General features: G+C 39.4%; 1 protein-coding gene across 1 annotated transcript; it reads left to right on the top strand.

The window, feature by feature from the left end:
- Positions 1–12,785: 12,785 nt before the first annotated feature.
- On the top strand, positions 12,786–19,582 carry LOC100915597 (zinc finger protein OZF-like). Its single transcript, XM_012547308.3, has 4 exons — positions 12,786–13,237; positions 15,241–15,367; positions 16,327–16,395; positions 17,775–19,582. Exons 1-4 carry the CDS (start codon positions 13,205–13,207, stop codon positions 19,079–19,081), a joined length of 1,536 nt encoding a protein of 511 aa, XP_012402762.1. The 5' UTR covers positions 12,786–13,204; the 3' UTR covers positions 19,082–19,582.
- The last annotated feature ends 6,233 nt before the right edge of the window (positions 19,583–25,815 follow it).

The raw sequence follows: 25,815 nt of genomic DNA, 5'->3' as shown, positions 1-25,815 counted from the left end.
GCGAGCCCAGCTACTAATATTGGGAGTCTTGGCTTTGTCTGTGCCGGTCGGTTTCACAGTCGGGTCCCGGATCCGGCGGGTTTGGTTAGCACGTTTCCCCCCCATCTAAATGAACATGGGCCCATTTAATGCCCCGTGTGTCCTCCCTGGAAGTCACCGCGCCGCTGGACCCACTTAGGGTAGATCAGGCCTCAAGGTTTGACATTAAGGGGCCGCGCTTAGGAGCTGGAGGAATAGAAATCGAATGTGGCCGCAGCGGAACTGTGCTGGTGAACTCTCCGAACGCCAGCAGGCCAGAGGGTCCGATGGAAAAAAGGACAGAGGGGGTAAAAAAGGCCGATATAAGGATAAGGTAACTGAGTTAGGGCTATTTGACTGGCAGTTTTGCTTCAGATTTTAAACTGGGCCGTTGTTGACGGTGTCGTTATGCTTCGAATTATTCTCTTTTCGGGATTTGGCTAAAACATAAGAAATGTTGCTAAAACGGAAAAAGATTGATTATGCCCCTAGAAAATAAACTCTTCTTTTGATTCTGGATTAAACTGTAGAAAATATAGTTAACAATGTTTAAAAGAAACCTCATGCACTTAATTGGGTAGATTTTGTGTCAAATGAATACTACTTCTTAGCAAATAATGAATTCTTATCCCAAAAGCTTAAGTCTTTATATTAGTCAAATACAAAGTGCGTGGGCCGGCAACTCTTACCCAAATTAAAATCGGAGACTCTTCCGGTAAAAAGCAGAAAAGGATTTTTTACAATCTGAGGAGAAAAGGCAACTGCCAACAGCCAAGAATCAGTATGCTTTCTGATGATATAGACCGGGAGGCAGAAGTCTACCTCCAAGCCTGACCTTTTGTGCCATTGGCTGGCCAGTTCTGAGTAACCCAGAGACTAAATATCTATGGACCCCAGAACACTTCCTTAGGTATTTAACTGCTAATGAAAAGCCTTGTGGATGGAGGGGCCGGGGCACAAGAGAGAAATGTCTGTTTGTTATTGCAAAGTCTCAAGTCACAATTAGGGCATAGGTGGATGCCACATTCTTAAGAAAGGGGCTTCTCAGTTTATCCCCTTCCCAAGGTTATTATGTTTACATGATATTGCACAGCATTTACCAAGGTAAAGTCAAAATGGATACACGACCTGCAATGTTTTAAAACTTAAATAATTAATTTTAACTTAGAGCTGAAAGGGACTTCTGGGCTCATCTAGTCCAACCCTCGCCATGGAAGGTGAGGAAACTGAAGAACAGAAAGGGAATTTACCCAAAGGTCCTACCTATCCTTACTGAGGGCACAGTCAAGACTTGAAGCCATAGTAAGAGAACAATGGAATATTGAGAAAAGCATTTTCTTTGGTCAGCTGGAAAAAAGCAGAAAAATGTCTTATTATAGAATGTGTCTCCCTATGGAACCTGGGACCAAATGAGGGTTTTATCTGTGACCTGTGTGGATCTATGGAGGAGAAAGACAAAAGATGTGAAAGTTCTTCCTTTATCGGAACTGATATGGGTTCTACCCTATAGAGAAAATTCTGTGAAGCTGTAAGAAGCTCTCAAGCACAGTGATGGTCGGGGGGTAGATGTGTGGTCACAGAAAAGAGTTGGGGGGACAAAGGAAAGACCTTGCTTATTTCCAGAGAGGTTGAAATAAAATCTTATCTAGCCAAAATACAAGAATTCCAAAGGCATGTTAATTACTTGAGATGATTGATGACCATTCCAATGATCTTGTGATGGAGAGAGCCATCTGCACCCAGAGGACTGTGGGAACTGAATGTGAATCACAACATAACATTCTCATTCTTTTCTCTGAGCACTCAGGCGATAGACTGCCTTCTCACAAGATGCTAATAAAACTTCTAATCTTCACTTTGAGAGATCTCCGAGGTGAATCACGGGTCATGCTATCCCACACACTATGGTTTCTCCAAATCTCAATAAAAGAAAAATTTGAAGCATAACAATAATATAAATAAATAAGATTTTGTAATGCCAGAGAAACTGAGACAAGGTAGAGGTTAGAAAGTCGTAATATATTATTTATTGGAGAACTTAATTGAAAAATCTTTGGAGATTATTCCAAATAATTCATGTACTATACAATATTCATCTTTACATCTTTCATAAAATTCACTTGTAAATCCAGCTGGTTCTGGTGCTTTTTTCTTAGGAACTCGTGTATGTCTTCTTCAATTTCTTTTTTTTTAAATACCTCTATTTAGACATTCTATTTTGTCTTCTGCTAATCTGATTAATTTATATCTTTTTAGATAGTCTTCCATTTCACTTAAGTTGGTAAATTTACTGGCATGTAATTGGGTAAAATAACACCTTGTGATTGATTTGATTTTATCACAGTGGCCTATGCAATCTTTTATTTTTTTCATACTAGTGATTTGGTTTTCTTCTCTGTATTTTTCAAATCAAATTAACCAACGATTTGTCTATTTTGTTGGTTCTTATAATTACACTTTGTGAAGGGCCCTCTGTCTTATTGTTGCTCACTATTGTCCTTCTCAGCCTCTTTTTTTACCCAATCTCTATTACCTTATCTCTCTCCCCTGCCCCTCTGGGAGTTCCTGTCTTGAAGTTGAGCTCCAGTAGTGAAATAAGGTTGTGTTATTTCAGGGGGTAGGTGGAGGGAATTCATTATGAATTCTTCAAATTGTATTGATCAGAGAGACAAATATATAAGTGTTATGTATGTTTCTGCTATTCAATAAGAAAAGGGAAGCTGGTGAGTCAAATTACTGTAAGATTCAAGACCTGGAATGGATTCTCACCTCCTGGCCCTCTACAACTCTCAGTTTCTTGTTTAAAAGATCAAGTCTGTGGACTTGAGCTCTCATGGTTGAAAAGGATTGCAGAACATGCTTAAAAGCACAGAAGGCTAAGCCAACCAGTAGCAAAGGAAAACATGTGAAAGGAACAAAATGCAAAAGCATAGAAGGTAGATTATTCACATGATTTATCCTTTTAAACACTAGAATATTTGGTTGCTACATTGACAAGATCAATTCCATGACTCTTAAATAGACAGTAGCTGAAATCGAGATTCCAAATGGTTTATATGATTCCATAACCGTATTAATGATTGTTTCACTAAATTCAACTCTTGTTTTATATCATATCTATATGAATTTGTTCTAAAAAGCTTACAATATAATTTTTGCTAATTTATCTGAGAATTGCACAATCTGAACAGATTTTAAAAGAGCTTTAGGTAAAACAGCAATTGTAATACTTGATATATATGCTAGTGTAATGTTCTCTCTAAAAATGTAATGTTTTCTTGGGGTTTCTGGAGACAGCCTTTGTTTCAGTTCAGTAATCACCACAAGTGCAACCAGCTGTTAAAGTCCAAATCCTTTATTATCTCCTTCAAAGTCCTGTCTCCTTCACTTGGGGCTCAGCTAGTTTTCTGGAGGCCTTCCAGAGTCTTGGTTTCAGTGGAGAAGTGAAGGAAGACAGCCTGCCACCACTTCTGTCTTTCCTAGTTCTGGTTCTGGCTCAGTTTGTTCAAACTTATATCCTCTCTAGTCAAAGGTGTGAATTTTGTGGAACTATAGTAAGTACTAAATACATGTACTGAACTAGAGAACTGTTAAGCACCATGCTAAACTAGATAACTATTGTCTATCAATTCCACTGACTTAGTACCTTATAAGAATCCTTTGTTTCATGTTCAGAGTTCTGGCCCATAACATTTTTCCCTATTAATAACTGGGGAAACTGAGGCACATCTATATGAAGTAATGTGCCCTAGGATGTAGAGGGCCACAGATAGTGGGGGAACTCTGGGTAAGGAATAAGACCCTCAGTCCAGAGGGAACCTGACAGTGTCTGGTTTGGCTCCCCACCTCCCTTAGGTGTTCTCATCCTTCCTAAGAAGTCAAGGAGGGCATGACCACCTGTCTTCTACTTGAAGCAAGGGATCCTTACAGCAAGAGGCATTTACACAGCAGGGTGCTTATAGTTAGCCCTTGCTCAGTATGATTGATGAGATAATGGTTCTCTAGTTGGCCCATGCTTAGTGTGCTGTAATGATATAATCATACTGAGGTATTTAAGGGCTGAGAGGACTGGAAATGAGACACTCCACTTTTGACCATCCTGGGGGCTCTCCTGCCTCCTTCACTCCTCCACTAAGACCAAGACTGGTCCCAAGATCCTCCAGAGAGCTAGTCCGGACACTATACTGGGACACGCAGCTGGTAAGAGTATGAAGATGGATTTGAAATCAATCTTTTTTGAGTCCAGTCTCAGGATTCTTAGCACTGCAAGAGCAACTGGCTCTGATTTCTAATTGTGGAATTTTTAATTAAATAAATATGGAATGAAGGGGGGGGGGGGGAATCACTGCAATTTCCAGGTGTTTGCTATCACAAAGAACCACTTTAAACATCCCATCCAAACAACTGATTGTCCCTCCATAGATTTACTCACCATTCTCTTTCTCAAGCCTGATTTTACCCTCTCCCTGTCACTTGATCTCGCTCCCACTCCCCATCCCATCCAGCTAAAAGTCCCTCCCCCTCCCCATCCCCCAGGGTCCTCACCTCTATTCAGAGGGTTTCTACATCCTTCTGGATGTATACATTGTTTCCTGGGAAATTCAGAGAGGAAGGTTACAATGTTACCAGCTCTCCACCCTCCTCCCCACCTGATTTCTCAGTATCACTTCTTCCTCTTGCCCAGTTTTTATAATTGTTTCTTTTTACCTTTTCCTACCCCATCATACACTACTGAGCCCCACTCTTTCCAACTATCTACAGTTATACTGACGGCATTTTCACATATATAAGTAAATAGTTGGTCTTAAGGAATGCCTTAGAATTAGTCTTTAATGTTTTCCTTTTTTCTGGACCATTGAGCTCTGGTCTTTTTGTCACAGATACATGAAAGCTTTTCAGTTCATCAAAAGTCCATTTTTTCCCTTCATTCCAGATTATATTCAACTTTCTGGGAAAATGATTGTGGCTGCAACTGTACTTTTTTTGTTCTATGAAATTTAATGGAACCAAACCTGTGGTCTTTTATAGTAGAAATTGCTGGGTTTTATGAAATCCTGACTATTTATACAATATTTTAGTCTCTCATTTTCTGCTTAGATTGCACTATTTTCTCATTAATATGGAAATTTTGAAACTTTGCTAGGATATTCTTGTAAGTTTGCCTCCTCTGATCTCTTTGAGTTGGTGAACAGTAGATTTTTTTCTTTCCCCCTTTATGCTCTTGTTCTAGAACATCAGAGAAATCTTCTTTCATAATTTCTTGAAATATTGTATCCAGATTCCTTTAAAAATAATAACTTTTTAGTAATCCAATAATTCTTATATTGTCTCAGCTTGATTTGTTCTCCAGTTTTTCTGATGAGATATTTCAGATTCTCATCTATTTTTATTTACAAAACATATGGATGGGTTAATTTTTCACCATTAACACTTGCAAAACTTTCTGTTCCAAATTTTTCCCTCCTTCCCCCAACCCCCTTTCCTAGATGGCAGGTAGTTCAAAACATGTTAAATATGTTAAAATATATGTTACATCTAATATGTAACATGTCTCTATATGCATATTTATACAATTATCTTGCTGCACAAGAAAAATCAGATAAAGAAGGAAAAAACCCTAAGAACGAAAACAAAATGCGAGAAAACAACAGAGAGCGAAGATGCTTTGCTGTGGTCCACACTCAGTTCCCACAGTCCTCTCTCTGGGTGGCTCTCTACATCACTAAACAACTGGAACTTGTTAAAGACCAGGCCTGGGTGAAGGGGCAGGTCAATTCTCTGAAAGCCTCTGAAGTTGTGGATTGTGACACTTGAGGGAGTTTTGGGGCAGTCTTTGTTGACACAAGTGTTGCTTGGACACAGGGAATGAAATAAATTGGAAGCAAAGGGAAGAGGAGAGAGAAAGCTAGCCACATCCACCAGAATTGATCATTGTAAACTCTTATTGTTGCTGTGTGTAATGATCTTCTAATTCTGCTCATTTCACTCAACCTCAGTTCCTCTAAGTCTCTCCAGGCCTCTCTGAAATCATCATGCTGATCGTTTCTTACAGAGCAATAATATTCCATAATGTTCATATATCATTATTTATTCAGACATTCTCCAATTGCCAACAAACTTGATAATCTAAATGAAATGGGGGAATAACTACAAAAATAGATTGCCCAGGTTAACAGAAGAGGAAATAAATTATTTAAATAGTCCCCTTTTAGAAAAAGAAATAGAACAAGCTGTTATTCAACTCCCTAAGAAAAAGTCTCCAGGACCAGATGGATTTATATGTGAATTCTACCAAATATTCAAAGAACAATTAATGCCAGTATTATATTAACTATTTGAAAAAATAGGGAAAGAAGGAGTCCTACTAAATTCCTTTTATGATACAGATATGGTGGTGAAAGCTAAACCAGGTAGGCTGGAAACAGGGAAAGAAAATAGTAGACCAATTTCCCTAATGAATATTGATGCAAAAATTTTAAACAAAATATTAGCAATGAGATTACAGTAAGTCATCTCCAGGATAATACACCATGACCAAGTAGGATTTATAGCAGGAATGCAGGGCTGGTTCAATATTAGGAAAACTATCAGCATAATCAACTGTATCTCTTCTATTTTTTCAAGTTTAATTATTTTTTGTTGTCTTATGTTACTAGATTCCTCCTGTTCACTTCTAATTTTCAAGGACTTTTTAAAACTTCTTTCCAGTTGATTAACTTTCATAATTTCTTCGATTACTTTCATTTCCCCTCCTAAAATTTCCTTGATCTCTTATTTGATTTTTGAATTCCTTTTCATATTCTTCCAAACACTTCTGGGCTTGTACACCTTTGATATTGCTCTTTGGCACAGAATGGCTTTTTTTTTTTTTTTTAACCACACAATATTCTTCTGACTATCAACCCAGATCTTCTTTCATACCAAAGTAGCTATTGTCAGGTTCTTTTTCTTTTGCTTACTCATCATTTTCATTTAATCAGTAATGATCATTATTATAATCAAGTTTGAATTCTCATTTCTGGTTAGTTGTGCCTTAGGCCTCAGTTCTTCCTGACTGTCATGTTCTGAATTCTGTCCAAGGGCTCAACCTCAGCAACAGTTCTCACCTAAGTCACATGCAGGGTCTCCCAACTGCTGTCCTGGAAATGTTTTTTCTCCCTAAAATACTGCACTTTCCCAGGAAATGCTCATTCCTCCTTGTCCACAGCCACGGTCCCAGCATAATTTCTGGCCAACACTGCTCTCCCTGACTAGGATCATTCACTCTTGCCCTATTAACTTTTCATGAGGTGAAAATTCTTGAACAAATGTATTTTACATTATTTCACCTATATGACCTTTGCAAATTGCTTATTATCTTAGGGTGAAAGGAAGTGAAAAGGAGAGGGAGCGAACTTGGAACTCAAAAAAATTATTTTAAAGTGTTAAAAATCGTCTTTACATGTAGTTGGGGAAAAAAGTAATATTTGAATTATTGTTCTGTAAGAAATGACCAGCAGGATGATTTCAGAAAGGCCTGGAGAGACTTACACGAACTGATGCTGAGTGAAATGAGCAGGACCAGGAAATCGTTATATACTTCAACAACCATACTGTATGATGATCAATTCTGATGGACGTGGCCATTCTCAGCAACGAGATGAACTAAATCAGTTCCAATGGAGCAGTAATGAACTGAACCAGCTACGCCCAGCAAAAGAACTCTGGGAGATGACTATGAACCATTACATAGAATTCACAATCCTTCTATTTTTATCTGCCTGCATTTTTGATCTCCTTCACAGGTTAATTGTACACTATTTCAAAGTCCAATTCTTTTTGTACAGCAAATTAACTTATGGATATGTATACATATATTGTATTTAACTTATACTTTAACATATTTAACAGGTATTGGTCAACCTGCCATCTGGGGGAAGGGAGAGGGGATTTGAGATTTCTTACAATGAACATGTAAGGCAATGATTTGCCTTACAAGGGAAACTGGGACGATCTCCTCCTCCTCCTCTTTCGGCTGGCTTGGGGATATCTGGGCAAGGTTGTGTGTGGTCCCCACAGTTTTGCTTCCCCTATTCCTACAGGTGAGGCAGAATTTGCATTTCCCTCCAATTCTGAGATGAGAAGAGCGAGCAAACAGAGAGACTTGGGCTACACCAATCTTGTTAACAATCCCCATGACTGAGATGTTTCAGGAATATTTTTGTGGCTACAATTTTAAACTAATGCACAGAACAAACGTGAAACAGACGTTCTACACAGAGATGCAGACACAGACAAAATGACATGAAAGAAGACTGGCTCATTTTTGTCAAAAGCTACCCTGTAGCACATCTGCCTTCTCTGGCAGATCAGGTGAGAGACCCCAAAAGTCTGGGGTCCCAGACTGATGTCATGAGGTGTCTCAACAGAACAGGCTTGAACCCATCTCCTGGGCAAGGGGGAAAGCTTCATTGCAATAATAACACCATTACAAAGCCGGGTGAAACACCAAGGGAATTCTGCAGAGAAACAAAAGCAAGATTTATGATCAAACTTTCAATCATAGATAAGCTAATTCTATGGCCTAAGGTTAGGGCTAGGGCCAGATTTAGCATTTCCTGACTTATTGTTAGAAAAATTAGAAGCACAATAATAATATAAATAAGGGTTTCGATTTAAAACATGAAGAAAATTTGCCAGTGATACGACATCTTCCTATCAGGAGCTGAGTCAGAATATCTTTCTCCCAAACCTTACCTGGGCTCTCCTTTCCCAGGCCTCCAGCTTCCCTACCTCCCCTTCTTTTAGAGCATTCAGATCTCAGCTCTCCACTCTCCTTTTACCAGGGGGCTGGATCCCAGACTTCCCCAGCTTTCCCTGATACCTCCTGCTAGAGCCATCCTTCCATTTTCAGTGTTTATTAGCCTCCCTTCTTCCTGGATCAAGCTGTCAGTCTATTGTAACTCAGGGAAAAGGGTTAGCAGAGTACCAATGGGAGGCAGAGCTCTGACAGGTCTCATCCCAGTGGGATCCCAAAGGCTTCTCTGCCTCCTGGGTCTCTGTGACTGGATGAGGGGGGAGTAATGTTCCTGTTCAGATCATTTTCACTTCCAGGTCTGCCCCTCCCTGATCCCCACAGTGTTCTCTTGATCCTGCTCATTTTACTCTTGATTTTCAGTCTTTTTTGTCTTGCTAAGACCAGTGAGCTCACTTCTCACAGACCAGAGACTCCACCACAACTGAACACCACGAACTTCGTCAGGGATTTCCTGATTGATGGGGATCCCTGCAATTTCTTTTTTTTTTTTTTTTTTAATTTAAAAAAAATCCTCATTTTTAAAGTGGCAAAGAGCCACTTTCACCATCCCATCCAAACAAGTGAATGTCCTTCTGCTGCGGCCTGGTGGGAGTTGTGGTGAAGTGCGAGAATCGGGGTGGGGAATCCCCTCTGCAGAGGTGCAGGTCCAGTGTGAGGAATTCACAAACCCGATGGCAAAAAGGGATTTAATGGCACTTGAGAAGCCAGCTTGTGAGGAAGACCTTCTTCTTAGGGGCAAAGGTTAACTCTGAGAAGAGAATATCTTCACAGAGGGCAGGGGTCCTGGAGGCAGCTTTGCCAAGACTGTTTTCTTGGCAAAGGATAATCCTGTTTTAGATTTCTTTAGAGATTTGGGGCTCGGAATTGCCTTTTATTAGTGGTCTGAGGCTTGGGCTTCCATTAAATGAGATTCCTTCCATATTGTCAATGGTCCCAGGCCTAGATTTCCAGTTGGAAAGAGATTGGCTCATCTTGGGAGTTGAGCTACTGGGAGGGGCTCAGTTCAATAGAGGCCACACCTCTGGCCAGATCTCCCACTGCATGAGACACTCCCTGCCCTGAAGGCTGGGTCTCTGTCAGGGGGGTTTCAGGGTTCACCACCATCATTTCCATCTTATTTTTACCCCCCCCCCATTTTCTTTCTCAAGCCCCCTTTTACCCTATCCCTGTGGGTATCTTCTCTCCCACTCCCAATACTAATCCAGCGTAAACTCCCTGCCCCCCCTTTTCTCACCTCTATATGTTCAGAAGGCTTCTACCTCCTTCCCAAAGTATAGATTGTTTCCTGGGAAATTCAGAGAGGAAGGTTAGAGTGTTACCAGCTCTCCACCTCCGCCCAACCTGCTTTCTCAGTATTAGTTGTTACTCTTGCCCATTTTTTATAATTGTTTCCTTTTACCTTTAAAAACCCCATTCTACACAATTCAGCCCCAATCTTTGAAACTACCTACAGTTATACTGATAATGTTGTCATTTATGTGAGTAATGTCTTTTTTCCCCTCATTCCATATTATATTCCAGATGTCTGGGTAAATTACTCAGGCTGCATTCAGAATTTAATGTAACCAAACCTATGGTCTTTTAGAGTAGAAACTGTTGCATCTTTTAGAGTAGAAACTGTTGCATTTTGTGAAATCCTGACTATTTCTGCAGTTTTGCAGTCTGACTTATTTCCTTGTTGGATTGCAATCTTTTCTGCTTAACCTGGGAATTTTGAAACTTTGCTAGGATATTCTTGTAAGTTTTCCTCCTTTGATCTATTTCAGTTAGTGAACATTAGATTTTTTTCCTTTTTCCACTTCTATCTTCTTGGTCTAGAACTTCAGGGCAATTTTCTTTCATAATTTCTTGTAATAATTTATCCAGAATCTTTTTCAAATAATCACTTTGAATAGTCTAACAATTCTTATATTGTCACTTTTTGTTCTGTTCTCCAGTTTTTCTTTTTTTTTACTTTGAAAAAAATTTCTTTACAATATTATCCCTTGCACGCCCTTCTGTTCCGACTTTTTCCCTACTCCCCACCCCCCCTCCAGATGGCAAGCAGTCCTATACATTGTAAATATGTCACAGTATATCCTAGATAGAATCTATGTGTGCAGAACCGAACAGTTTTCTTGTTGCACAGGAAGAATTGGATTCACAAGGTAGAAATAACCCGGGAAGAAAAACAAAAATGCAAACAGTTTACATTCATTTCCCAGTGTTCTTTCTTTGGGTGTAGCTGCTTCTGTCCATCATTGGTCAATTGAAATTGAGATAGATCTTCTCTTTGTCAAAGAAATCCACTTCCATCAGAATACATCCTTAATACATATTACATATACATGTATTAAATACATATTTAACATGTATAGGACTGCTTGCCATCTGTGGGAGGGGGAAAATCGGAACAGAAGTGAGTGCAAGGGATAATGTTGTAAAAAATTACCCTGGCATGGGTTCTGTTAATAAAAAGTTATAATTATTAAAAAAAAAAAAAAAGAATACATCCTCATCTAGTATCGTTGTTGAAGTATATAATGATCTCCTGGTTCTGCTCATTTCACTCAGCATCACTTCATGTAAGTCTCGCCAATCCTCTCTGTATTCATCCTGCTGGTCATTTCTTACAGAACAATAATATTCCATCACATTCATATACCACAATTTACCCAACCATTCTCCAATTGATGGGCATCCATTCATTTATCAGCTTCTGGCCACTACAAACAGGGCTGCCACAAACATTTTGGCACATACAGGTCCCTTTCCCTTCTTTAGCATCTCTTTGGGGTATAAGCCCAGTAGTAACACTGCTGGATCAAAAGGTATGCAGAGTTTAATAACTTTTTGGGCATAGTTCCAAATTGCTCTCCAGAATGGTTGGATTCGTTCACAACTCCACCAACAATGCATCAGTGTCCCAGTTTTCATGCATCCCCTCCAACATTCATCATTATTTTTTCCTGTCATCTTAGCCAATCTGACAGGTGTGTAGTGGTATCTCAGAGTTGTCTTAATTTGCATTTCTCTGATCAATAGGAATTTGGAACACTCATATAAATGGAAATAGTTTCAATTTCATCATCTGAAAATTGTTCATATCCTTTGACCATTTATCAATTATGTTCTTCAGTTTTTCTAATGAAATGTTTCAGATTCTCTCCTATTTTTCCTAGTTAAATTATTTTTTGGTGTCTCATAAAGTCACTCAATTGCTCTGGTTCAATTCTTTTTTTTTAATCTCTTTCTAATTGATTAACTTTCATTTCATAATTTCTTGTATTGCTTTCATTTACCCCCTAATATTTCATTGTTCTCCTATTTGATTTATTAATTCCTTTTTATGTTCTTCCAGGAACTCCTTTTGGACTTGTTGTATACCTTTGACATTTTTTTCTTTTTCTTTCCTCTTTTTTATGGTGTTCTTGAGTCTTTTATTTGAAAATTGGAATTCTCTGTTCTGCTCTGGCCTTTTCATCAAGAATGTTTGAATATTCCCCTTTTCATTGAGTGTTTTCCTTTGTGAAAGATAATATTTAGTTTTGTTGGGTAGTTTTTGTTATTTTTTGGCTGTAATCCATGTTTCTTTGCCTTCTGGAATATCATATTGCAATCCTGATTGTGCCTAAACAATATTTGAGTTCGTTCTGGCTGCTTCCAAATTTTTTCTTGACCTGGGAGTTCTGCAATTTGGCTATAATGTTCCTAGGAATTTTCATTTTGGGATTTCTTTCAGGAGGTGATGAGTGGATTCTTAGGCTCTGGAACTGGCTGTTCACCTGCTGTGCCAGAACCACTGGCACTGGGTTATTGATCTGTGCTGGGGCTATATTCCCCTTTTACCCAGGTGACTCTGAACTTTCCTGCAGTCCTTCTAAATTATCTAAGGCTGGAAAATTTTTTCTCCCCATTCTTTTGTAGGTTCTGTCACTCTTTTTTTTTTCTGAGCTAAGTGGGGTTAAGTGACTGTGCTAGGAAGTGGTAAGTGTCTGAGGCCAGATTTGAACTTAGGTCCTTCTGACTTCAGGGCTGGTGTTCTCTACTGTGCCCCCTAGATGCCCCTGTCACTCCACTCTTAATTGAAAGTTATTTCATAGGAAACTGGAGAGAGTTCAGACAATATCCTGCATTTTCTTCTCTCATTTTGACTTTACTATTTTCATTTTTCAATCTGCCCCTCCTTTCAGCCTCTCTTCCTCAGTTGTTTGGGGTCTGTGCCTTAAGGGCAGGGTCAGGGGCTTAGTAACTCCCCTGGAACCTCACCCTCTGTAATTTCCTGTAGGCTAGCCCCCTGTCCAGGAAAAGAAGGAAATGACATCTGTTCAGTTATAATCATTCCCCCCACCCCAACAGCCTGCAGAGGACCAAGGCCTGGCCCAAGCAGGGAGCCTGGAGCCAGAGGGAATGGCCCCTGAGAGCTGCAGACCCCCACCCCAGGTGAGTTTATTCTGCCCACATATGTGGGCAACATTAGCCCAAGAGGTCATTTCCACAAATCTGGAGGATGGTCTGTGAGGCTGGCCATCTTTCTTATCTTAGATCCTTACTTTACAAAAACAGGCAGGAAAGTGAATGCATTAATAACAACACTGCCCTCCTCTCTGCTATGTTTTGAACTGATCAACTGTCCCTTTGGCATCTTAAGCAATAACCCTCTTCCCCCAGTTGCTGCCTCCACATTTGTTTAAATTTTCTCTCAATATAGGTCCCTGACAAGGATGATTACTTCACTCATTTGTGTCTGTGCTGTAGGGCATGTCTTTGCTTTGGTCCAGCACCATCTCCCCACTGCACACACATACACACAAACACACATACTCACAGCCCACCCTCCCCATCCCCTACTCCCCCCCACACCCCTACCTTCTAGCCACTGTCTGTGTCCTGTGGCCAAGGTCCCTCTTGTAGCCACTGACTTTCCCAGGAACCCTTGACCCTAAGTATTGTCTGGAGCAGAACCCTGGAAGCTTCCCCAGCTGTTGTTCCTTTCCCTGACTGAGAGCAGAGCAGAAATTGTCCTCCTGCTGCTGCTCAGCTCCAGCTGCCTCAGATCATGCAGATCTTCCAAAGTCTGTCTGAATCCCGCCCCTTGACCATTTTTGTGGTTGTTATTATTATATTTTTGTTTGTTTGTTTGTTTTTGCCAAGGAAATTGAGGTTAAGTGACTTTTGCCCAGGGTCACACAGCTAGGAAGTATTAAGATCTGAGGTCAAATTTGAACTCAGGTTCTCTTAATTTCAAGGCCAGTGCTCTATCCACTACAGTTGATCTAGCAGCCCCTATTATAATTTATTTTAACCCTAGATACAAAATAAGAGAAGAAAAATAATATGAAGTAACCAACAGAACATAAGAATAGATTCAACATAAAACAAACATACATAATAAATGCTACACATGGTTCAGGAGCTGTCCAGCGTTTCTTGACTTCCTGGTAGGTTTTCTTTTATTTCATTTTATTTTCTTTATCTCTTGAGACTCCTCCATGCCCCCAAAGCTGCAATGAGGTACTTTTAGAATAACTCCATCATACTCAGCTCATACTTAGCCTTTCTTTCCCTTTACCATTGCTTGGGTCAAAACAACAGGCATTTAGAAAGGGAAGAGGCTCTGTGTCGATATGTAGGACATGCAAAATAAAGAAAAATCAGTCCCTGCCTTCAAGAAGCTTCCATTCAAACACGGAAGACAACACACCAGCTGTGTACAGTGTAGATGGGAGGCCTTTCATGACTGCTTCCAAGTGTTTTCATAATATCATTTTCATAAATGTCATAATAAGAATGTGACATTTGGGTAAATCCCTTCTCTCTGTTTCAGTTTGCTTTTGTAAATTGATGACCATTGGGCCGGATCCATTAAGAACTATGTGATTCTGAAATTTAGAACACAAAAACTTACAAAAATGAATGTTGAAAACTATCTGTACTTGCATTTGGAAAAATAAAATACTTTGGGGGGAAGGATAAGGTTTCATCTGGATAAGACTTAATTTCTGGCTTTTGGAAAATTCAAAAGATCTTTTTTTCTCCTCAGTGATCATGGAAATGTTTTAGCTCTACAATACATAATATTTGCTAGCTTCACACAAACACTTCATGCCATTTTCTTAACATAGCACTGGCTGATTTCACCTCCAAAAATCCTCATCTCTCTCTGAAAGAACCCATAACTTTCCCAATTCCATAGGCAGTACCATTTTCTAGTAAGATATTTCTCAATTTTATTCCACCTGAAAATATAAAAGTAATTCTCTATATTCCACTGGTCTTTGGGGGACTTTGGTTTCAGTTCTGGCTCTGCATCCTGTAAGGGCTGTCACCTTTGGGCAGATCCCTCCTCCATGCTTCAGGTCCCTTCTGTACATTGAGGAGAATTGGATTAGGTAAGTTATGAAGCATGCTTCAACTCTTAAGTCCTCTTGGTATTGGTGTTTTAGGAGCTGGTGACCTTCAAGGATGTGGCTGTGGACTTCAGCCCGGAGGAGTGGGATCTGTTGGACCCGGATCAGAAAGAGCTGCACAAGGAGGTCATGCTGGAGAATGCCGAGAACTTGCTCTCCTTGGGTAAGGAGCGCTTCCCTTGGAACTCTGGAACTGCCATCAACAGGAGTGTTACCATCCCCTCCTTGGGGTGCAGAGTTTCAGGTTTTTACCAGTTTTCAGAAAGGCCCAAGGGCTGCCTCCTGTCCCCAAGAGACAGGGTCCTCCTGCTGGCTGCCCTGCTATGAGTGGTCTTTACATTGTAGGATGGGAACCTGGCAGTTTTGTCTATAAAACTTCTGAAAACTGATTTTGGGCAATGAAAGGAACTACCTTTCTTTTGGGGGGAATCATTGTGTTTTTGCAATATTCTTTTTGGTAAAAAAGCTCACTGCCCCTTCTGTATCTCATAAATTCCCAGCACAGCAAGTGGGCCCTACCTTGTTCTTCCTTCATACATCCTCCAAAGGCCTCTACAGCTACAGGAAAGAAAGGGAAGGGAGGAGCAAGTATATTCCAAATGTATGGAAATACATTTGCTGGCATCCCGGCTTTGTGCTCAGAGCTTCCTTCATGCACATTATTGCGCTTGATCCTCACCAAAACCCTTTGTTTTGGGCACCATCTTTATCCCCATTTTACTGGTCTGGAGACTGAAGCAAACAGATGAAGTTACTTGCCCAGAGTCACACAGCCAGGATGTGTCTAAATCTAAATTTAAACTCGGGGCTTCCTGATTGCAGGCCCAGTGCCCCCTTCTCTGTGCTTCCAGCTGCCTCTAATGTCCACAGAATGGAAGCTGTGGGATGTGACCATCCTGCTGTGAAGGAGGCAGCAAAATCAGGATCTTCTGCTTCCAGATTGCCTGCATGGCCTCCTTTCCCCTCTGCCCTCTTCCCCTGGCAATAAGCACCCTGAAAACCATCTTTGAGTTGCCCTTGAACCCACCCAGTTGTCCTCCCACACACACACACACACCCTGTTCCAATAAGGAACAAGTCACAAGTTTCAAGACTCACAACCACTATCTCCCCCTTGCCCAGGACTTCCAGTTCCCAGAGAAGATTTCATCTCCCATGTGGAGAGAGGAGACCTGAGGAACTCCTGTCTTGGTGAGTGAGTTGGAAGCTGGGGTGCAGGGTGCTATCCCAAGAGGCTTCTTCATGTGAAGGGTGTGGGTGTGGGAAAACTAGCTTGGAATCCCTTTTCAGATTCTTGTGGGAATGAGATTGTAAAGACCTCACTGAACATTTCAACCTCAGTCTCTTTATCTGTAAATTGAGGGGATTGGACTCCATGGCCTTTCATTTCCCTTCTAATGAAGAATCAGTGATCCTAGTGGAAGTCTTTCTTGGAAATTTTGGAATATCTAACTTTCTGCAACCAAAGAATAAGAGCTCAGATTGTCTAATATGACTTAGACCTTCCTTAAGCATAAAAACATTTATTTTTACTTTTTTGATATTTATTTAAAACTAAAAACAAAACAGAAAAAGACAGAAAAGAACAAAATTTTAAAATGTTTTATATTGAGCAGATTATAAGGGAGGATTCCAAATCTGTAATAATAAATGTGAAGACCGCGTATTTTAAAATCAGCTGGAGTCAGGAATTCAGGTTAGGGGAAAATCGTCAGTCTTTATTCTCAGTGAAGAAATATCAGAGGTGGAAGAGAATGGGCGATAGCAATGTGTGCAGCTGAGTCAAGAAGCTAGCTAGACCATCAGTCACAGGACCAGGAGCTAGGAGTATGGAATCCAGGCCAGTCTCTCCCAGCTTCTCTTCCTGTCTCTCTCTGCCTCCACCTACCCAAATCGTCATTTCCTATACAATACATCAGGACTTGCACAGAGAATGTGCGGGGGCCATTCTTTCTCCAATCATGTATATTAATAGAGTATAGTCCAATTACTATTTAGCCTCACTTGCTTGGGACCTCAGTGCATCAACTTAAGCCTCAGCCCATTACAAATAAATTTCCATAAACCAAAAATGAAAGGTATTGTATTCAGAACCTTCCATGGCTATCTGCTTTCTTGTAATTTTTATGACTTGTCCAGGGACACACAGCTAGGAAGTATTAAGTGTCTGAGGCCAGATTTGAACTCAGGTCCTCTTAATTTTAATTCTGGTGCTCTATCCACTGCTCCACCTCGCTGCCTTAATTCCTTTCTTAAGGAACAAACATTAAATCAAAATGAGTCTGATTCAGAGCTCCTAGTCTGGTTTCTAAATTATGAGAACCTTCACCTGGCCTTTGTGCTAGGTTCATTGTGGGGGAAGGGGAGAGAGAGGGGATCCAATGTCATTGTGTTGTGTGGAGCTCCTTGTTAATTGAATCACTTTATTGGTGTGAGCTAATAGCATTTAAAAATGAATCTATCCATTTCAGTTTGAAATCTTTTGGCCTAAAGAAATTAAAAGGCAATGACTTTATTATCAGCCAGCATTAGAAGATATATTTATACACATATGTGTTTGTTTTTTTCAGATGCAGAGACATGGTTTGATATGAAGGAGATGAGTGTAAATCTAAAAATGATCTCATGGAAGGACCTTTTTCAATATCTTGAACACAGGGCTGTTGTTGCTAAGAACAAAAGAAACGACACTGGAGAGGAACACTGTGAATGCAATACACACAAGAAAGCTTTAAGAAAGAGTTCCAGTGCTGCTAAAGATAAGAATATACATCTTGAAGAAATAACACCTGAGTGTCATGAATGTGATAAAGCTTTTATTGTACTCTCTTCCCTTGCCAAGGGCCAGAGAATCCATGCTGGCGAGAAACCTTATAAATGTAAGAAACAAGGAAAGACTTTGAGAGAGCGATCTACTTCTGCTAAACATGAGAGAATTCACACAGAAAAACAATCTTACATATGTAATCAATGTGGAAAGAATTTCCAATGTTATTCCAACTTGGCTCAACATCAGAGAATCCACACTGGAGAAAAGCCTTATGAATGTAACCAATGTGGAAAGGCTTTCACAAAGCGCTCCAATCTTGATGCCCATCAGAGAATCCACACTGGAGAGAAGCCTTATGAATGTAATCAATGTGGAAAGACTTTCAAATGGAGTTATAGTCTTCTTGAACATCACAGAATGCACACTGGAGAGAAACCTTATGAATGTAACGAATGTGGAAAGACTTTCACAAAGTGTTCCTACCTTGATGCACATCAAAGAATCCATACTGGAGAGAAGCCTTATGAATGTAATCAATGTGGAAAGGCTTTTATACAGCGTTCCAGTCTTGCTCACCATCAGAGAATCCACACTGGAGAAAAGCCTTATGAATGTAATGAATGTGGAAAGACTTTCACACATCGTTCCCATCTTGCTGTCCATCAGAGAATCCACACTGGAGAGAAACCTTATGAATGTAATGAATGTGGAAAGGCTTTCATACGGAGTTACAGTCTTCGTGAACATCAGAGAATCCACACTGGAGAGAAGCCTTACAAATGTAATGAATGTGGAAAGGCTTTCACATGTTACTCTCATCTTGCTGTCCATCAGAGAAGCCATACTGGAGAGAAGCCTTATGAATGTAATGAATGTGGAAAGGCTTTCATACAGAGTTACAGTCTTCGTGAACATCAGAGAATCCACACTGGAGAGAAGCCTTTTGAATGTAATCAATGTGGAAAGGCTTTCACACAGCGTTCCAGTCTTGCTGTCCATTGGAGAATCCACACTGGAGAGAAGCCTTATAAATGTAATGAATGTGGAAAGACTTTCATAAAGCGCTCCTATCTTGATGCACATCAGAGAATCCACACTGGAGAGTAGCCTTATGAATGTAAACAATATGGAAAGGCTTTCACCCAGTGCAGCAATCTTACTTCCCATCAGAGAATCCACACTGCAAGGAGGCTTGTGAATGTAAGTAATGTGGAAAGACTTTCAAATACAAAAACAGTCTTGAAAACCATCATAAAATCCACATTGACAAGAAGCCTTATGAATGTAATGAATGTGCAAAGGCTTTCACATGGTGTCAAAGTCTTAGTAAACATGAGAAAATCCACATTGGACAGAAACCTCATGAAAGTGGAAACCTTTAGACAAAGCTCAAATCTTGCTTAGTAAGAGAGAATGCACATTAGAGGAAAACCTTTGAGTGTCTGGATGATGGTAAAGTTTTTTAATATATATTAGTCCCTGACTAGACATGGGACATCCCATATAAAATCTCATTCACATAATCCATATGGAAAGGCTCACTTCATTCCTGAATTGCCTCCAGAAAATTCCTAGAAGATTGAAATCATGGATAAAGGCATAAGAATGGAGGACAGAGCTTGTTAGTGCAGGAATTTCCTGCTTGGGAACAAATCTGCTATGGGCTTGGCATGGGAAGGTCTTTAGCCCAGATTGATCTCTGAGTTTACATCGGAGGATATGGAGTGGAGAGAAGACTTACAAATGTGCTGAATGAAGACTTGCCCTTACCTGGAAGATAAGAATCACTATATATCACAATATTCACACTGGAAAGAAACATACAAAATGTATTTGCAGAAAGGCTTTCACCTGGATCTCATCCTTTATGCAGAAATTTTGCTGCAGATGAAAAATGTGAATATAATGAATGAGGGAAGGCCTCTTCCTGCAGCTCAGATCTCATTACACATGTCAATTTTATACTGTGTATAAACTCTGAAAATAGATTGAGTTTTTCTCTGAAATCCCAACACTGGTGTGCAAAGAAGAGTCTTTCTAATGGGGGAAAACACTTGTTTTAATCTCCTTTCTCAATCAATAATGATTAAGAGATTTTTTTAATCTGGTTTTAAATTGTTTTTGTTACTTAAGTTTCCTTGTCATTCTCTTGTTTATTCCCAAATTCTTTCACTTTCCATTTATGTGATAAATAATATGTTCCTTGTTCTATTTTTCTTTTCAAATATCTGTAAATGTGGCTTAGGTCTCCATTTTGACATTATCTTCTTAAATTGTGTTGGGTCAGTTTGAGGGAAAGTGAGACCTTTTCAGAAATCTGACCCCCCAGAAGAGTGTTATAGTTTAAAATTAAGTATTTTAAATTGATTTTCAATCATTCTACTTAAATTTCCTTAGAACTAACTCTAATGAGTTGAGATTCCTAATGTAAATCCAGCTAATTTATCAGTTCATCATTTTACCTTTGAATGGGTATTTCTCCCTTTCCCGCTGAAAAGTGTGATCCTCTTCCATATGGATTTTCAGGGAATAAATCCCGTTGATGAAGTAGCAAAGCCCTTAAACTGGCCAAGTGTTCTAAATCTGTGATCCTTTTCTCATGGGCTCTGTGAACCATGCTGAAATTTAATGGAAAGTCATCCACTTTAAATTTGGGGTTTCTGCTAAAACTGCAAATGCAGAAGGGTAATGAAGTTGAAATTCCAGATTTTATTGTAGCTAAATTTTCCTTACAAAGTTGTTATTTCCTGCAAATTAAGACAACTCTGAGATACCTACACCTGTCAGATTGTCTAGAATGACGGGGAATAATGCGGAATGTTGGAGGGGTCGTGGGAAAACTGAGACACTGATGCATTGTAGGTGGAGTTGTGAAAACATCCAGCCATTCTGGAGAGCGATTTGGAATTATGCTCAAAACATTATCAAACTGTGCATATTCTTTGATCCAGCAGTGCTATTACTGGGCTTGTGTCCCAAAAAGATCTTAAAGGAAGGAAAGGGACCTGTATGTGCCAAAATGTTTGTGGCAGCCCCTTTGTGGTGGCCAGAAACTGGAAATTGAAGGCATGCCCACCAATTGGAGAATGGCTATGGTATATGAATATTATGGAATATTATTGTTCTATAAGAAATGACTAACAGGCTGAATACAGAGAAGCTTGGAGAAACTTACATAACTGATGTTAAGTAAAATGAGCAGAACCAGGAGATCATTTACATGTCAGCAACAATACTATATGATGATCAATTCTGATAGATGTGGCTCTCTTCAACAATGAGAGGATCCAAATGAGTTCCAATTGATCAGTGATGAACAGAACCAGCTGTACCCAGTGAAAGAACACTGGGAATGAGTATGTACCACAACATAACATTTCTACTCTTTCTGTTATTGTTTGCTTCCATTTTTGTTTTCTCTTCTCAGATTATTTTTATCTTCTTTCTAAATCGATCTTTCCTGTTTAGCAAAATAACTGTATAAATATGTATACATATATTGGATTTAACATATACTTTAACATATTTAACATGTATGGGACTTCCTGCCATCTAGGAAAGGGGGTGGAGGGAAGGAGGGGAAAAGTTGAAACAGAAGTTTTTGCAAGGGTCAATGTTGAGAAATTACCCATACATATGTTTTGTATATAAAAAGCTATTACATATATATATGTAATAGCTTTTTATATACATTTCATTTTTATATGATTACATATATATGCATATATATATATATATATATAATCATTTAAAAAGCAAGTTGCCATTTAAGATGCTTAAATATTGACTTTCTGAAATTATCATTACTAATTCATCCCTAAAATATCACAGTGACCATTGATTGTGTGTGATACATAGCCCACCCGATAAATTTCAGAAATTTCTCAAGGTTTAAAGAAAGTTTTATTTGTTTCTCATGAGAAATGAGCATCACTCTCACCATAAAAGGAATAAAAGTGAGCTCCTGAGCTTAAGAAGCATAAGCAATATATATATGTTCTCTGACACAATATTAGTCCCACCCCACCACTGACTTATCTCATTAGCTGAGAATGTGGCCCTTAACACTTCTGTGTGAAAACTATTTTAAAATGGTGAAGGAGAAACAGCACATAAATCTAAATTTAAACAAAAACATGCTTTTCACTAACTGAAGTATGTGTTGTCAGTGTATGGACTGGGTAGATAAGAGCAAAGTCAGTTCTGTATATCCCTGGAATTGTTCTGACCACCCACATCCCAGGAATTGTCAGGAAGGAAAGGCAGGGGAAACAGGAATCTGATCCTATAACTTGGTTAATGTGTAATTTTCTTTGAAGAAATATCAAACTTTATCCTATTCAATTGTCCGTGGGATTTTAGTGGCTGAATTAGTAATGATAATGAAAAAGGATAAGTTACAAGCCCTTGCCACATGGCCAGAAAGGTAACTTTCTCTTGTATAAAATGCATTTTAGTTGTAGAATGGAGTCTTTATCCACAGGATGAGCTATGCCCCTTTCCAGCCTGAAGCTGCCACAGTTCCAGCAGAAGACTGAGACTTCCAGTCCTTTCCCCCAGAATTTCTATTCCCGAAAAGATACAAAAAAAAAGGAAATGATGGGTCACAGCCCAGGGTCTATTATCTAGCCAAAAACTGTGGAGCAGTTATAACCTTTTTGTTCTCTCTTTTGCCACTTTGTAGGCTAGAATTTCTAGCTAAGTGAGTTGCTAATTTGCTAGACTTCCTTCAGAGTCTAGCCTGAAACCTGCTGGTCTTCTCCCTCCCAAAAGTAAGCATGGCCTCCCCATTTTAAATTCCATCCTCCCAGAGTAGTAGGGCCTAAAAAAAGCTCAATTTCTTTTCTGGGATGTGGGATGAACCAATAGGAAACTGAGGTGGTGTTGGTTGGATTGATTTGAGGGTTACCTCAGGTAGATCGTTTTGTTTTGCACAAACCTCACTTTTTCTGGGCCTCTGGGAATTGTGGGAGTCAGCTATTAAGGACTGGGAATGAGACCTTCTTGAATCCAGGGAAAGGTACCTCTTGGCAGGAAGAACACCTCATGGTGCCTGAGATGTGCCCTTTTTGGAGACCTGAATTCTCTGAAATTCCTTATGCAAATACCTTTTCCCTAGATCTTTCAGCCAAAAGAGAGGAAAGACTGTGGATAACTTCTTTTTTTGAGCCTCTCCCTCATCTCTGAATGAGGGAGGCCTCTTAGGCTTTAAGAATTAGTTCTGAGATAGGGAAAGTTTTTAACTGTCAAATCAAAAAGAAAAACCTGTCAAATTTCTATAAAACTAGAGCTGGCTACCTTGGGTCTATCAAAATAATTAAAGTTAGGGAACTGTTGAAACATTTTAGCAGATTCTGATTGTTTTTTTTTTGTTTGTTTGTTTTTGACTGATGGTGAACTTGTTTGGCACTAATAGACTTGTTTCTTAATTGGCTCCAAAGGTAAACTAGTTTGCTATGAACCTCAGTAAATACTAATTGATAAGTAATGGTTATTTCTGGAATTATAGAATTGAAATTTGGCTTGTAACTAAATGCCTTCTATGTTCCTGAAAGGCTTGCAGAAAGAAAAAGCCTTCTCTGTGTGGGATTAAAAAAAAATTATTAAAGCTTTTTATATTCAAAACATATGTATGGATGATTTTTCAACATTGACCCTTGCAAAACCTTATGTTCCAAATCTCCTCCTCCTTTCCCCTTGCCCCCTTCCCTAGATGGCAAGTAATCTAATATATGTTAAACAAGTTAAAAAAAAATATGTTCAATTTAATATATGTATACAATTATCTTCCTGCACAAGAAAAATCAGATCAAACAGGGGGAAAAAAATGAAAAAGAAAACAAAATGCAAGTAAACAACAAAAAGATTGAAAATGCTGTGTAGTGATCTACACTCAGTTCCCTCTGTGGGATTTCCATATCTCTGTCCTTTAGCTTGTGAAATCTCTGTGTCTGTAGGTAAACAGGTATGGTTTCTGGGATCAGTCTTCCCACAACCTCTTTCCCTTTAACCCTAATTGCAGAAAGGTTGAATTGGATAGATGGACTTGAAAGGGCAGGTTTCTGCCACCTTAAATTTGGGACTATGTATGGTTAAGTTGGAATTCTGATTCTGAAATTGTCTGAGATGATTACTATTAACATATGCTAAAGTTATGAACTTGTTTATTCTGGTATAAGATCTAATAAACCTGTGTTCAAGTACTGAAGTATCACTACTGGGAATTTAAATCTGTCTTTGATTTCATTATAAGCAGAAACTGAGTCACATGTTTGTATCTCCTAATAGGATGAAATTTGGTTAGGGTGTTATGTTTAAAATTGCATCAGCTCTGCTGGACAAGTGCCTACTTTATTTTGGGAAGTTCTCGCTCAAAAATTTATGTAGTTATCACCTGTGTTTTGAATTTCAGAATTTGTAATGTTCAGACTAGCTTTCTGGAGGGTCTTGGGACCAGCCTTGGTCTCGGCAGAATATGAGAATAGTCAGGAATAAATTCCAAAGTCTTTATTGTCTCCTTCAGTCTCCCAGTCTGCGCCAGCAGTCTCAGTCAGTCAGCCAGTCTATAGTCTCTTGTCTCTTCCAGTCAGCCAGTCAGCAGCTTGCACATCTCAGTCTCTGTTCCAACTTTGCTATGACTCTGATCTTTTAAATACTCTATTACAATTAAATCAATTCATCATACTGAGTATAAGCCAATCATTATATCACTAGGGAAGCAATTATCTCATCAATTCCACTGAGTTAATATTTTTTGTAGGATTAAATCAATCATACTGAGCCTTAAGTATACCTTTTCAGAGTTCCTGCCCTCTACATCTCCCACTTTCTTTTTAACATAGTGGTCACACCCTCCCTGACTTATCAGGGAGACGAGAACCCCAAAAAGGAGGTGATCACACCCTCCTTGACTTTTCAGGAAAGGAGGTGAAAACTCCAAAGGGAAATGGGGAGTCAAACCAAATTTTGTTAGCGGGTTTCGCTTGAAACAAGTATACGTAAACCCATCAACATGGGAGGTATTTCACAAGCACATAGTAATATAACAAAGGCTAGTAATGATAGCTCTCCCCACATCCGGCACAGACTCAATGTGGTGTAATAAACATGAATTATAATGCAAATAGTGATATAATAATGTGAATCAACATGGTACTGTAAACAACTAATATAGGTCCTGGAAGGAGGACATATAAATAACAATCACATATACAATTCCTTCAGCAGGCAAGAGATAGTCTAAAACCAATCTATAGTCCAATACTTCATGTGTCAGCAAATCCAATGATTCCTGCAAGTTTTGAAGTCCTGCAGTAGTCTCATCATGTGTCAGGGAATCCAATGATTCCTGATGGTTTTCAAACCCTGCAACAGTCTTATCATGTCTCAGAGAATCCAATGATTCCTGCAGGTTTTCAAGTTCTGCAACAGCTTTATCAACAATTTTTCATCTCAGGGAATCCATTGGTTCCTGCTGGGTTTGAAGTTCTGAAACAGTCTCAATATCAGCCATGCTCTTTCAGTGTCAGATGTTTCTTGGGTCTTCTCCTTTATTTTGAGGTTTTTCTCTTTTTCTGTCTCTCTCCCTTGGACAAGGCGAATACGGCTTGTTGGCACCATCTGATTCCTTCTCCATCTTTAAAGGCACAAGCAAACCCTCTCTCCCAGGCAGTTAACCTATCTGGTCCCTTCCATTCACCACTTTTTGGATCTCTCCTCATCATCTGGAAATTATACTGGAGCTGTTCACATTGGATACTGCCCTTCTGTTGAGTTATAAAACCTGTATTCTACCCAATTTGCAAACCCAAAATAAATACAGGCTCCAGGTTTGTGGAAAA

The sequence above is a fragment of the Sarcophilus harrisii genome, chromosome 3 (assembly GCF_902635505.1).
Source record: "Sarcophilus harrisii chromosome 3, mSarHar1.11, whole genome shotgun sequence".
Classification (NCBI taxonomy): Eukaryota; Metazoa; Chordata; class Mammalia; order Dasyuromorphia; family Dasyuridae; genus Sarcophilus; species Sarcophilus harrisii.
This window is presented reverse-complemented; position numbering and strand designations above follow the sequence as displayed.

Coding starts and splice junctions, on each gene's coding strand:
- LOC100915597 (XM_012547308.3), top strand. CDS start 13,205: ATGGCCCCTGAGAGCTGCAGACCCCCACCCCAG. Junction 15,368..16,326: donor CGAGAACTTGCTCTCCTTGG/GTAAGGAGCGCT, acceptor CCCCTTGCCCAG/GACTTCCAGTTCCCAGAGAA. Junction 16,396..17,774: donor CCTGAGGAACTCCTGTCTTG/GTGAGTGAGTTG, acceptor TGTTTTTTTCAG/ATGCAGAGACATGGTTTGAT.